We start from the raw sequence: 14,359 nt of genomic DNA, 5'->3' as shown, positions 1-14,359 counted from the left end.
AACTTCCCAAGTGGTCCCTCTAAGGGAGAGGGGGACCTTGAGAATCCACTTCTTACTCCAGGCATTATGACCAGTCCCTCCCTCCCCTCTGGGAATCCCTAACAAGTAAGTGACTGGAGTGACCAGCGTCTGAGGCTCAGCATGGGACAGCTCCTTGAATCTCTGCACACTGGCTATCCTCAGGGCTTTATCTTAGGAAGCGTGTAAGGCTCCCTGGATTAGGGATCCGATCCCCATTTGGTTATTTCCTACCTGTGCGACCTTGAGAATAAAGTACCTTCCTTCTCCAAAAGCTACTTTCCCTTCCTGTTCAATGCCATGATCCCTTCCACGTCTTAATCCTGTGGTCCTAGGTAAGAGAAGAGTCTGAGGAGAGGTGGGGAATTCCAGCCCCTCCAGGAACTGAAGAGGAGGGGGATTACAGGGTCGACCCTCAAATATCACAGTGTAAAACGGAAGCAGCTGGGCCTGGAGTCAGGAAGATCTAAGTTCAAATCCGACTTCAGACACTGTGTAACCCCGGTCAAGTCACTTAACCCTGTTCGCCTCAGTTTCCTTATCTGTAAAATGAGCCGGAGAAGGAAATGGCAGACCACTTTGTATCTTTGCCAAGAAAACCCCTCAACGGCGTCACTAAGAGTCGGGCACGACTGAACAAGTCCAGTGTTGTTCAGAGGCTCAGACTGGTAAAGCACTCTGCAAACCTCAAAACTCTGTAAGTGTAGGTAGCTATTAGCTGGCCAGGCGAAGTGCCAGAGCAGCGCATCTTCTGCGGAGAGCGCGTCCCTCCAGGGCTCACCCGCTGCCAAGGTGACTGACAACGCCGAAGCCAGAGCAGGCTGCTTGTTTCACCCGCTGGCCGACAGGTGGCGTTGAAGCCCACGATCCAATCGGACGGCGAATGGAGTCAGAGCCCGGGAAGGCTGGGGGGGAAGTGACGGAGAGGCGGAGGGCTCTCCCATCGGACGTGCGCCCGGCCGCCGAGCCGCGCGCCTTGATGACGCAGCCGCGCGCTGTCCCTGTCCCTGTCCCCTCCCCTTCCTCCCTGCGCTTTTCCTCCCCCGCCTTTTCGCGGCCGCCGCGCTCAGTCCTTTTGTCCAAGATGGCGGCCCGGGGGGCGCTGCCTCCTCCTCCTGCTCCGGCTCCGGCCCCGGCCCCGCCGCCGCCGCCCCCGCGCCGCTGCCCGGTCGCGCTGTGAGGGAGGGGCCCCGGCCAGGCCCGGCCGGCCTCGGCGCCATGAAGCGGCAGAGCGAGCGCGACTCGAGCCCGGGGGCCCGCGGGGCGTCGTCGTCGTCATCGTCGGCGAAGCGGCCCCGGGAGCGGGAGCGGGAACGGGATCGGGATCGGGAGCGCGGGGAGCGGGAGCGGGGCGAGCGCGGGGAGCGGGAACGCGGCGAACGCGGGGAGCGCGAGCGGGAGCGCGGGGAGCCCGACTCGAGCGGCGGCGGCGGCGGGAGCCGGCGGGCCGCGCACAAGAGCTCCGGCTCCGGCTCCGGCTCCGGCTCCGGCCCCGCCAAGCACCAGGCCCCGGCCCGCGCCCGCGACAAGCCCCGCGGCGGCAGCGGCAGCAGCAGCCACCGCGACGGCCGAGGCTCCGGGGACTCCAACCACCGCGCGGGGGGCGGCGGCGGTGGCCGCTCGGGCGGCGGCGGCGGCGGCGGCGGCCGCGCCAAAGCCGGCGGCGAGTCCGGCTCCGCATCCGCCTCGTCCCCCGGGGCGTCCCCGCTCCTGTTGCTGCCGCCGCTCCCCGAGCCGCCCGTGCCCGCGCCCGCCCCGCCGCCGCCGCCCGCGCCCGCCCCGCCGCCGCCGCCGCCCGAGTACAAGACGCTGCTCATCAGCAGCCTGAGCCCCGCGCTGCCGGCCGAGCACCTGGAGGACCGCCTCTTCCACCAGTTCAAGCGCTTCGGCGAGATCAGCCTGCGCCTGTCGCACACCCCCGAGCTGGGCAGGGTGGCCTACGTGAACTTCCGACACCCGCAGGATGCCCGCGATGCCCGGCACCACGCCCGCGCGCGCCAGCTCCTGCTCTACGACCGCCCGCTCAAGGTGGAGCCCGTGTACCTGCGGGGCAGCAGCAGCAGCAGCCGGCGAAGCAGCAGCAGCAGCGCCGGGGCCGCCGCCACCACGCCGCCGCCCGGGCCCCCTCCCCCCGCCGACCCCCTGGGCTACCTGCCCCTGCACGGCGGCTACCAGTACAAGCAGCGCTCCCTGTCCCCCGTGGGTGCGCCCCCGCTCCGGGAGCCCAGGGCCCGGCACGCGGCCGCAGCTGCTGCCTTTGCCCTGGACGCTGCTGCGGCAGCCGCAGCTGTGGGCCTCTCCCGGGACCGGGCCCTGGACTACTACGGCCTGTATGATGATCGAGGCCGGCCCTACGGCTACCCGGCTGTGTGTGAGGAGGACCTGATGCCCGAGGACGACCAGCGGGCCACCCGCAACCTGTTTATTGGCAACCTGGATCACAGCGTGTCCGAGGTGGAGCTGAGGAGGGCCTTCGAGAAATACGGTATCATTGAGGAGGTGGTGATCAAAAGGCCCGCCAGGGGCCAAGGGGGAGCTTATGCCTTCCTCAAGTTCCAGAACCTAGACATGGCTCACCGGGCCAAGGTGGCCATGTCAGGGAGGGTGGTGGGGCGCAACCCTATTAAGATTGGCTATGGCAAAGCCAACCCCACCACTCGGCTGTGGGTGGGAGGCCTGGGACCCAATACCTCTTTGGCTGCCCTGGCCCGGGAGTTTGACCGCTTTGGAAGCATTCGAACTATTGACCATGTCAAAGGAGACAGCTTTGCCTATATCCAGTATGAAAGCTTGGATGCAGCCCAGGCTGCCTGTGTCCAGATGAGGGGCTTTCCTTTGGGGGGGCCAGAGAGGAGGCTCAGGGTGGATTTTGCCAAAGCTGAGGAAACCAGATATCCCCAACAGTGCCAGGCTACACCACTTCCGGTGCATTATGAGTTACTCCCTGAGGGGTACACCAGGCACCGAAATCTGGAGGCTGACTTGAGGGTCCGAGACAGGACTCCCCCCCATCTCCTCTATTCAGACCGGGATAGAAGCTTTGTGGAGAGTGACTGGGCCAGTCCCTCCAAAAGCACAGACCGGAGAAACAGCTTGGAAAGCTACAGCCGTTCTGTGCGCAGCCGCAGTGGGGAGAGATGGGGCAGTGATGGGGACCGAGGCCTGTCTAAGCCCTGGGAAGAAAGGCGAAAGAGGAGGAGCTTATCCAGTGATCATGGCCGGACTACCCACTCACCTTACGAGGAGAGAGGCAGAACCAAAGTCAGTGGGCTGCCCTCAGATCGAAGCCCAGAGAGGCTCCGAAGAGAGAACCATAATAGTGAGTCAGGAGCAGAGAAGGAGCCGAGCAATTCCCTGCCCAACAACCGACATGGGGCAGAAGAGAGAGGTCCAGACTCTCACCAGGTGAAAAAGAGAGACAGCGAACGCAATCATCGAACCAGCGAGCTAGAGTCGAAACCCATCGAAGAGCCAAAACCCGAGACCAAAAAGCTAAAGAGTCTGTCTGAGTATGCTCAGACCCTACAGCTGGGCTGGAATGGGCTTCTGGTGTTGAAAAATAGTTGCTTCCCCACTTGTATGCACATTCTAGAGGGGGACCTGGGAGTGATCAGTGGCCTCCTCAAAGACCACGCTTCAGGGAGCAAGCTGACCCAGCTCAAGATTGCCCAAAGACTTCGACTTGACCAGCCCAAACTGGATGAGGTCACTCGGAGAATCAAGCAGGGAAGCCCCAATGGTTATGTGGTGCTTCTGGCCACTCAAGCTTCTCCAGGAGGGCCTGGAGCAGAGGGGACCCACACTGTGGAGCCAGGTTTGCAGCGGAGGCTTCTCAGGAATCTGGTCTCATACTTGAAACAGAAGCAGGCTGCTGGGGTGATCAGCTTGCCAGTGGGAGGGACCAAGGGCAGAGACAACACAGGCATGCTCTATGCCTTCCCTCCCTGTGAATTCTCCCAGCAGTACCTCCAGTCTGCTCTAAGGACATTGGGGAAGTTAGAAGAAGAGCATATGGTGATAGTTATAGTAAGAGACACTGCCTAGCCAAAACCTGGCTTTTCCCAATCTTGTGTTTTCTTTGTGTCATGAAAACAGTTATTTTTAAAGCCAATTCTGCTCTTGGGTTGGCTTTTCTGCCCAGTTATTATGGTTGGTTTGGTGAAGGCCAAAGCCCCCCTCCACCAAAACTCAGTTTTTTTTTAATGCCCATTTGAAGGTATTCCCATTTTATTGATTTCTAATGTATGAAACACTTTCCAGTGTGTTCTGTATTTTATTTTTTAACTAACTGTATGGAAAGTTGTCAGTAAAGCCTTTGTCCAAGGATCAATTTTTAACCCTGTGCAGTGTACTGGTTTAATGAAGTCCCCTTTAAAATAATGGAGCATGTGGCACTTCCCTTGCCCTCTAGGGTTTTCCCCCTACTTGCACAGATATCCTTTTCACACACACACACACACACACACACACACACACACTCTCTTCTAGGTATCATGACTAGCTTAAGAGCATGCAGAATCCAGCACTGAAACTTATTTATCTTGTCTACAGGAAAACCTGTATACTCTGGGCCCTTCTCCCTAGAACATTTACAAAGACCTGGGTGTGTCTTAACCACTAACACAATAAGCTGCTGCTCCTTCCCCTATCTAGTCTGCTTTAAGAGAATGCGGCTGTCATTCTGATGTACTTTCAGATGTTGTATAAGCTGCCTCATTTCACGACCTCGAAGAAAGCAGGTGATGCTTTTTACGTAGAAATGTTAGCAACCCTCAAAAGCTGGTGGTGACACACTTATTCTCCTGTCATCTGTGCCTGGGGGAAGTAGGGAGAGAGTTCTTCAGGTGGCATATTGTCATGTTCAGGCTACCTTTCAAACTAGAACAACATGAGGACATATCAGCATCCTTGGTTACTTTTGCTTTGGGGGCAGACTGGGCTGTGGAATCAGAATGTAGCTGTTTGGTTTATGTAAGGGGGTGTGAACTGCGGGGATTAGCAAACCTTCCCAAGGAATTCTTGAGCTACAGGTCCAGGGGAAAAGCAAAAAACTTTTAAAATCAGTTTGTGTATCCATTTGCTTGTCTGGCCAAAGACTTGCCAGGCTTACAGTAAGCTTCTGCTAAGCCACAGATAGAGCAGGGAGGATGGAGCTTAAAACCCCTCCCGAGTTGCTGAGCTACGGAGGTGCAGGTTTTCCCAGGGGTAAAGAGTACAGGGGGATGGAAAGTATCTTAAGTTCTAGCTCAAACCTCTAGCAATTCTGGAGCCATTGGGAAGCAAGCATTTAGTAAACTTTCCATTGTGTAGGACTGAACCATAACTGAAACTAACCAAGTCAACTGGCAACACTAATAGACCTGCAGGGTACCTGAGCCATGTACCAAACACCAAGACACACAAACACCTGCCTTCTGGCAACTTTTACTCCAGACCTGAGGCAGCAGGAACTGAGCAATCAATGACTGGGAGGGGGGATATCTGAACTTTTTAGTCAGTAAGTCTGTGATTAAATATTCTCTTGAAAGCAGCTCATGGCCTCCCTCTCAATTCTTCACCACCAAAAGGCTCAGTGTAGCACCTGCCTCAGACTTGCAGATGGGCTTGTCCTCAGTTAAGTTCCACATTTACTAAGCATGTACTATATATGAGACACATTTTGCTGGGTGCTGGACCTAAAAAAATTAGTGGACAAATTGGAGGGTCAGGATTATGATCTGCAGCTATTTGAAATGAGGTTAGTGGATAAAAAAGCCTTTTAGAATGCAAGCTTCCCCAACATGTCACCATCTTTGAAAAGTCCTGAAAAGCACCAAAGACTCATCTAGGCTAAAAAGTTAACATTGGGGCAAAAGGGCATCATGATAGAGGGGCTACCTCGGAGCCATGGAAACAATTGCCTTAGAACAGAGCCCAGATACATTAGACTTCCACTGCCTAGCCAACTCATCTTAGAACTCTTTACAAAGTGAGTACTTAACCACTGAGGAAGAAGATGAAAGCTCCAATGGAGGAGGCTCTGAAGTCCTTTTTTTTTAAGTTGGAAAGGATATGTACTCTGGCCATCGAATTCGTTTCAATGAACTTGAAGTGAAACTTATCTCAGGTAACCAGGAAACAGGTTCCTTGTTAAGGCCTGTCTTGCAGGAGTGACTCTCAAGAAGGAAACTGACTCCAAGGGCATTTTCAGGAATAACCATGGAATTTCAGGTTTCAGAATTTCCCTGTTTTTGACAGCTTTAGAGAACCCTTTCCTCTCCTCTAGGAAGCAGCTATAGTTAGCAGAGAATTGAGGAGCACCAAGAGCAGGCAGGCAAGATGGAATCCTGAGCTTTCAGCTGGGACTCAAAAATAAGGCCATGTGCTAGACTGCTGTGGCCCACGTGATCCTTTAATTCTTGGGGAGAGATAAGAGTTTGACCAGACTCATGGATTGTTAGAGCTAGCTGGGTCTTTAGGCATCTTACTAGATAAGTAAACTGAGACTCTGAGCAGGGATGTGGTTTTGCCCCCATCTTTTTGGTCAGGAGCAAACGCACATAAAATCTCCCCTAAGGTGGTTAAGGCCACCCTACAATGGAGTAACATTCTCAAACAATGCCTGAAGCCCAGGCTTAGGACCAGAAGCACAAAGATGACCTACAGACAAGACGTGGTTAGTACCTCCAGGCGATGCAAGGAAAAGTTTACCAAGCTAGAGAGTGACATGGAATTTGGTTGATGCATTTCCTTAAAGAGCTTGGTTCCCAGAGTAGTGCTTCCCCAGCACGGGGGTCAGATCCTAATGAACTGAAGTCAGCCATTCTCTTTCTTCCCAGGGTCAGAGTAGTACCTGCCATGCTTCTCAGCTGCTCATCAACAAAAGCCCTTTAGCCCTTTCCCCTATTTCCACACCTATGTCTTAGTCCCACCAGTGGTCCCTTTGGGCAGCACCCTGGCTATTACCAGTGCCCATCTTTAGAACCTAACCCTAGAGGCCCATCTTGCTACTACAAAGAAATCTGTAATGTCAACTCAAGATTTTTTTAAAAAGAAGTTTACTACTAATATGGAATCTACAAATATGTATTCTTTTTTGGGGTAGTTTAGACTGGTGGCCTTAGGTCTCTGGTAGCTCCGACAACCTAAGGAAGAGGTAGGAAGGTGTTTATTCAGCCCTTCCCTGGTGTGTATAACTCTGGGGGCTGTAGCCAAGTCAACCAAACCCAGCTTTCCTGATGGGAGTCATTGCCTCTCATTTCCCATCCCCGTGGGATCTGTTTCCAAGTTTCAGTTAGCCAGCCACATTTCAGAGACACAGTTAAGTCCTATTGTTGGCTGAAGGAACCTTACAGGATTTCATAGAGTTGTAATCCCAGAACTTAATTAGATGTAGAAGGAACCTTAGAAATCATATACACCAATCCCCTTGTTTTGCAACTGAGGAAACAGTCTGAGAGAGGAAGATATTTGCTCAAAGTAACACACTGATTTAGGGGTAATGCCAAGTCTAGAACTCAAGTCTGACTCCTAAATTCAATAAAACTTTCTTTAAAAATGCAAAAGCCATTCTTTGCTCCCTGACTATATACAAACAGGCAGCAGACGATCTGGCTCACATTCTGTAGTTTCCTAACTCCTGGAACTTAAGTGTCTCACCTTTCTTTGTATCCCCTGCACTTAATACAGTGCCTGGCACATTTACTAGATGTTAACTGACCCAGTGACTAAACCGGGAATATGACTTTTATGTTGCCTTTGATCAGGGACAGAAGTTGGATAAGGTGCCCTCCAGGTTGAGTTAGTAACCAACTCCTATTTTAGGCATATATAGCTAGTGCACTTCTCAGCTCTTCTATCCTCTTGGGAATCATGGGCCTGATAATATATCCTGTCTGAACTATCATTTAACTTTAAAACCTTTTCCCATAACCCTAACCAGGAGTGGGGAATCTGCAACCTCAAGGCCACATGGGTGTGGCCTTTTGACTTGAGTCCAAGTTTTACATAAATCCTTTTATTACGGGGAGCTGTTCTGTGAAGTGTGGATTCAGTCAAAGAGAAGCACTTGAGTGCCACATGTGGCCTTGAGGCCGCAGGTTCCCCCATTCTTGGATCACCACCCCCACAACATAAGTGAGTTGAGGTAGGAGCCTAGAAGCTGTTGTTATAGTAGAATCAAGAAATGCTTAGGACTGGTGGCAATCACTATAGAATTCAGGGTGGTGATGATCACCTCTTCAAGGATAGGGAAAAGGTTTGGACATATGATTTCATTAGTATGGGGAATTCTTGGAGGAGGAAACGCCTCTCTCTAACAAAGCAAGCTGGCACCTCTCTGCAATTGGTAGTCTTAAGACAGTTACCTAATGCATTAATAAGTTAAATGACTCGCCTGGGGTCAGCCAGGATGTGTCCTTGTCAGAAACTGAATCCAGGTCTTTTCCTGGCTCTAAGACCATTTCCCTCTCTACTTCACCATATGACCACTACCTCAGTATCTCTTCAAACTTTTACTTTGTCTGTTAAGAACAAAGCAGCCATGGTTGAAAGGGAAAGAATTACCCTTTTTTAATAGTTCCATCCATCTTCTGGTAAGGCCAATCCTATTCCTTCTTTTCAAACATCCTTTTCAAAGGCACCCTTAGCTCCTCCTCTGCCACGTCCCCACCTGTGCAGCTGGACACTGACAGTGGCCCCAATGATCAGGCAGCGGCTCTAAAGCTTTGCTGTCTATCGCTTCAGAATTCACCAACTACAATTCCCTTTCCCAGGAGCCCTATTCTCCTTTCCACCTCCCAGGAATGGCTAGCACCAACTCTGCTACGGCTTCAGCCTATCTATTGCTTACTCAAAGCCAAAGCATGGAAAGGGTGAGGGGACCAGTTCACACTCCATCCAACCTGAGAAGCAGCTATCTGAAAAGACAGATCCCCATCCCGCATGGAAACGGCAGAGCAGATCTGGCTAGAATGACTCAATGACGTTCTTGGGGGGAGGGCCCACAGATTTTTACCACACTGCTATTGCTGCTGTCCTTAGAGGACTGAAGAAATCTGTCTATTTTGGGATGAAAGGGACCCACCTACTGCTGAAAAGAAGAGAATAGGTAAAGGCCATAAACAAAGACAGACTTGTAGTTTATTTTGTATTTTTTTTAAATAAATACACTTTACATTAAAGAAAAAGGCCTTTGATTTGTAATTTCCACACAGGAGAAAGGGAAGAAAAAAAAAGATTAAAAAAAAACTGAATCACGAAGAAAAACAGAGGGAGTGAACTTATATCACAAGTTCCCTCATCTCCACAAAACCAGAATACACAATGACCAAAATGCCAGGACTTGCTCCTGCCTGCCATTCTGTAAGGGTGGGTGAATGAATGTGTGCATATACATGGCAAACAGCAGTCAATGTCTGCCTTCCTCCCCAGCTCTGGCACGAAGGCACCTCAAGTCAAGGAAAAAAACACCAACATCCTGACAGCATGAGGCAACAAAACTTTTTTTTTTAAAAAAATCATATATTATATTTATAATAAAATAGTCTTAATCCTTATCAATTTAAGAAACCACGATTTTCCTTTTCATTTTAAATACTTGTGTAAAAACGCCTCTTTATATTGATCTTTGGGCATCACTTTCTCCCAAAGGAAATGAAGCTTAGGGGACAAGGTACCCGGTGGATATAAGTTCACACCCTCTTTGCTATAAACACCTGCAATTTTTTTTTTTTTTTTGCTTTTATATAAAACTATTTCTTGTTCTTTAGTAAAGAACTTTATACAAAGAAAATATATTGTGAAATATCCCCAGAGAAGTGGGGCTTTTCCTTAAGGAAAGATCTGTCCATCCTGGAGGAAATGGGGAAAAGGCAGAAAAAGGGCCTAACCCCCGATCTCTTTATTAAATGGCCACTGCTGGGCACAACTGTTTCTCTGCTTAAGTCAAAACCCTCCAAGCTTGAAGCCTATAGGTTGTCAAAAAACAGCTATCCCTAGGAGAGGGATAGAGACAGGGATGGGAGAAAAGGGAGAAGAGGTGTCAGGGAGGCTTGTTTTGAATTCGCTGCTCATTTGGTCTCCTGCCTGCCAGGAATAGAATTTCTTCAGTGGGCATCCACATGATGATCACTCCTCACTCATTCAAAGATAAGATGATGTCGTCTTCCAAATCGGAGTTATCTGAGCTATCGGCTGGAAAAGTAGAGAAGAAAAAGGTAGGTAAAGAGGAGGTTATGTGCTGAACTTACAGGAAGTGTTCAGAACGTACTGTGCTCTACCTTTATCCTCCCTGAGTGGGTCAATTATCATTTTCAAGAAAGGAGAAAACATACCAATTAGCTCCTTGGTGTTGGCAGCTGTGAGCACATCTGTTGCTGGCAACCATATCCTACCCTGGGAAATCTCAGCTCAGTGTTCTTTAAAAAGGTCCAAGGCAGTTTAACCTTTCTGTGCTCTTAGGAACACTTCTGCTGCCTGAAAGAACCTATTCAGCCAAAGGGAGATACTGAGGAGTCCCAGAAGAAATCACCACATACGGCTTTAGCAGGTGTCTATGCCGTAGACCACTGGCCCTAAAATCAGGCCTGCTGCAGGGCTTCATGTCACAGAGCTGCAGCCAAGCTCAAAGGATCCTAACACTCCTACTTTGAGTTCAAGGCACAGAGAACAAGAAGATGTCATTCAACAGTGTTCTTAAGACAGAAGATTGTGAGACCTACACAGGGGCCCCTCCATCTTAGTGCTACTTGGGCAAAGAGGGCAAATTTTCACAACTCCATGTAAGTTGAATCCCACCTTGGTTTCTTATTTAGTCACCTCATTCCCATGTCCTAGAGATTCTGGATTAGAAATGGGGGCTGTCAGTAGGGAGGCTCTGGTTTGAAGGAACTTGGATATTTTCCCCTAAACTTCTCACACTCCCCTCTGATCCAACACTCATCAAATCTTGTTCTGCTATAGAAAGTCTGCGATACACACCATCAGTGTGCCTCTTCATTACCAGCACCACCTTCTAAAGAAAAATGGCCTGTACAGACTTTCTACTATAAACCCTATGGGAACATCAGCTACCTATGTAGGATTAGCCATCTCAGAGCAATGCCAAAGAGAGGCTATTTTGAAACTCAAGGTAGGAGTTTGACTTCCGTGTGACTTGCTCCTACTCTCAACAAAACAGGTCTAAGGCCCACCTAGAACACACCACTGAGAATCTTTTATGGATATAAAGCTCTGATAGCCGGCTTCATTATGTCCCTTCCCCCTCACATCTGCCAGGCTATACTAATGCCCTCTTAAATAACACTGATTGGGAATGCAAAGAGTCAGATCTGATTCTCTCAGCTGCCTCTACATTTCCAAGGCCTAAGTGGCCATTCAAAAGAGGGTCATCATGTATTACTCGAAGTCAAGCAGGACAAAGAGGAAAAAGCCTGCCTCTGGTTTCAGCACTCTTCTTGGCTGTTCACAAAACAGAAAGCATGTCAATGAAAGAGAAAATGAAAATTTTCAACAAATCCTGTGATTCCTACTAAAAGGAATGGGTTAACCAGAGATAAATGGCTTCTCATCTTAGCTTCGTGACTAGCAAAAGCTTATTATCTTCTCAACAAGCATAAAGCCTCCAAAAGGATAAATATCAGGTACCATCCTCTGGGAAGTTTTATTCTTCAGACTTTTTCTGGTACTAGAGTTAACCACCTTTATAGAAATTACAAGGTAAAACAAAACATTTTCCCAAACATCACTTCCAAGAAGAAGACATACTGTGACCGAAGAAGTAGACAATCAAGCTCTTGAGCGAGGCTAGACCAGAAGGCTAAAGTAACTGCCCCTGGGGTCAGAGGAGTCACAATCAAGCAAAGGGGACAGGAAGCAAAGATCTCCTAAGAGTTAAGAAAACAAGGAAGGAAGATCAGAGAATAGAGGCCTGGAATTACTAAAGTAAATCAATAATGGCATCTAATCTCATCAATATGCTAAAGCTTTTCTCCAGCAGTCTAAAAGAGGGATGCCAGGAAGCTGGGGGCTCCGAGAAGAGGAAAGGAGGCCAACATAGCCTATTACCCCATGTGTACCTAAGTACTTGACCTTCCTCCCCACAGCCCTAGAGATGTCCAAAGACACAGCTGGAAATGAGGGTATGCCAAACGGACCAGGACAATTTGTTCCAAAGAACTGGACCCAACAGTGGAAAGTGACACCTAACCATCAGCTTCAGCTACATGCATGACCATCGAGAAAAGGCAATTAAGGGAATTCACATCGCAATAATCCTTCTTAAACTAGGTTCAAAAAGCTGATCCAACTTTTGGTATGAAAGTGGATGCTGAAAAATTATCTAAGAAGACTGGCTTTCAAGAACACCACTACTGTTGACCGGTCTCTTGTGTCTTACGTTTCTTAAGGGAAATGAGAAAAACCCAAAGCTAAGAGAACTCTGACAGTAAAGACACTTTGCAAACACATTGTTATATAACTACTCTGCCAGACCTCCTCACCATCACTCCTATCAATGTAACTCAAGCTATAGGACTTCCTTCCTATTTATTTAGCCGGTGCTACTATTTTTTTTTTTTTTAAAGAGTAGACTGGGGATACTTGGCAGCATATGTCAAACCAAATACCTAGAAAAGTCCTCTTGGGGCACAACAAAGTCTTAGAAAACCTGTTGACCCTAAGTAAGCAAACAAATTCCCCTAACAGACCAGATTAGCTAGAACACAGGATGACAGGACAATAGCAATGCCCAAGCCTTAGCCCCTGAAAACAGGACATTTGTAGCTTAAGATTCTGTTGTCAGTGCCATCATAACTTTGAAAACCAAAGTGGACCAAGCACAGCCTGCATTTGCTCTCAAACTCCAGCTAAGACTCATGATATAGTCTGGGTTATTCTCTATGCTCACTATAAACTCTTTTCTCCATCTATACCACCCCAACCTTCCCCTCCCCCTAGCACCCAACAGAGTCATCATTTAAGCTTCTTCTTGGTTCTACACCAGAAGCTTTCCCCTTCTCAGCAACCTAAGTACTGTGCCTGTAGATATGGCTTGGGAGAAAGTAGTTTCCAAATCTAAAATGCTTGGTGCCCTGGTGGTTAGAACAGGAAGTTATTTTACAAGCCAAACCCAAATTTTGGTGGCCTTGCATTCAAACTGAAAAATTAAAAAATGAAAGCAGTACTCACTTGCATTAGCTGGCACCACCACGAGCTGGACTTTACTCTCCGCCACGGCTGCTTGCCACCCCTTTTAATATGCCTCACTAATCCCGTCATTTAAGTGAATTAAGAATTGACAATGTCGATACAGCTTGTACCCCATGTCCAATTATTAAGTACAATAAAAATGTTTAATAAAATCTGTTCCCCCTACTTTTTACATTGATTACATCGATATGTTTCATCCACCCCTTACTCCCTGCCAGGTCCTCTGACCCCCCCCCCCCGCCAAAATAAAATCCCTCTGCTGAATAGGAACCCTTCCTGGGACAAAGCAAAAGTCTCTCCAGAGCATTGCCCCATCTCCTGGGCTGTCCTACCATCTCAGTCTCCAAGTGCAGGAAACAGAAGCTGATAAACAGCTCTCTCCCCTCTCTCAATAGGACAGATGGAGTTATGGTCCCCAACTCCTCCCCCCAAAAGAGTTTCCTTAAAACAGCAACAGAATGAAGGGCTCATGAAAGTGGCTACACAGAACCCAGTCTCTTCTAAGTTGGTTTTAGACTCTTTGATCAGAACGAGCAAAATTTATCCCAGAGAAAATGTTCTTACATCACGGTTTAAAGGGAATGCCTGAATTATACCTCCAACTAAATAATTTCCTCCCCTCTCTCCCCACCACTTTCCCCACCACCACCAAACCCATCCATTATAAAAACAGGTCAACTATGGCGAGACTTGGCTTTAATTAGGTCTGTGTTGTGTCCTCTTCTCTCTGGACATAATACCTACCACCTTTAAAAGTGCTGACTGGACTATATATAAGAAAACCCGCTGGAGATCATAGGGATTATTTCCCCAAAATTCATGAGTTTGGCCACAGATGGGCAGTGAAGCACTACAACGAAACAGAAGAACAGCATGAATGAATCCGCCAGTGATGCGCACATCTTACCGAGGGGCTGGTGAGCAGCCTAAATGGGAGCCTGCCCTAAATGAGTGTCGACAGTTCAGCTAACTTGTAAAAATGATCTTATTTTACATCATTAGCTGGCTTTTACAGGACTCCTGAGCAAAGACAAGGGAAAACCCTATCTCAGACGTTTATAGGGCCACCTAGTTTGGTCCTAAGGGGAAATTTACTACCTAAGGCTTTGTCAGCTTATTCATCACAAGGAAGAGGAGGAGGAGGAGGAGGAGG

General features: G+C 48.9%; 2 protein-coding genes across 5 annotated transcripts in view; one reads left to right on the top strand and one right to left on the bottom strand.

Annotated features, from left to right (window-relative positions):
- The first annotated feature begins 1,236 nt into the window (after nt 1–1,236).
- Nucleotides 1,237–5,548, top strand: RBM15B (RNA binding motif protein 15B). Its single transcript, XM_027837029.1, has one exon. The coding sequence runs from the start codon at nt 1,237–1,239 to the stop codon at nt 4,060–4,062; it is 2,826 nt and encodes a 941-aa protein (XP_027692830.1). The 3' UTR covers nt 4,063–5,548.
- Nucleotides 5,549–9,109: 3,561 nt separating this feature from the next.
- The window catches only part of DCAF1 (DDB1 and CUL4 associated factor 1), an 83,789-nt gene continuing 78,539 nt past the window's right edge, over nt 9,110–14,359 (bottom strand). For 3 of the 4 annotated variants that reach the window (XM_027837024.1, XM_027837026.1, XM_027837025.1), the window contains 2 exons: nt 13,951–14,056; nt 9,110–10,191 (listed from right to left, as the gene is read on the bottom strand). In XM_027837024.1, coding sequence (XP_027692825.1) covers nt 13,974–14,056 — 83 coding nt within the window. In that variant the 3' untranslated portion in view covers nt 9,110–10,191; nt 13,951–13,973. The remainder of the gene's footprint in view (nt 10,192–13,950; nt 14,057–14,359) is intronic. The other variant, XM_027837027.1, reaches the window with a different exon arrangement.

This window comes from Vombatus ursinus, unplaced genomic scaffold, assembly GCF_900497805.2.
Source record: "Vombatus ursinus unplaced genomic scaffold, bare-nosed wombat genome assembly UNPS02014820.1, whole genome shotgun sequence".
Taxonomy (NCBI): domain Eukaryota; kingdom Metazoa; phylum Chordata; class Mammalia; order Diprotodontia; family Vombatidae; genus Vombatus; species Vombatus ursinus.
This window is presented reverse-complemented; position numbering and strand designations above follow the sequence as displayed.

What these genes read in the sequence shown, in the direction of transcription:
- RBM15B (XM_027837029.1), top strand. Translation starts at nt 1,237, where the DNA reads ATGAAGCGGCAGAGCGAGCGCGACTCGAGCCCGGGGGCCCGCGGGGCG.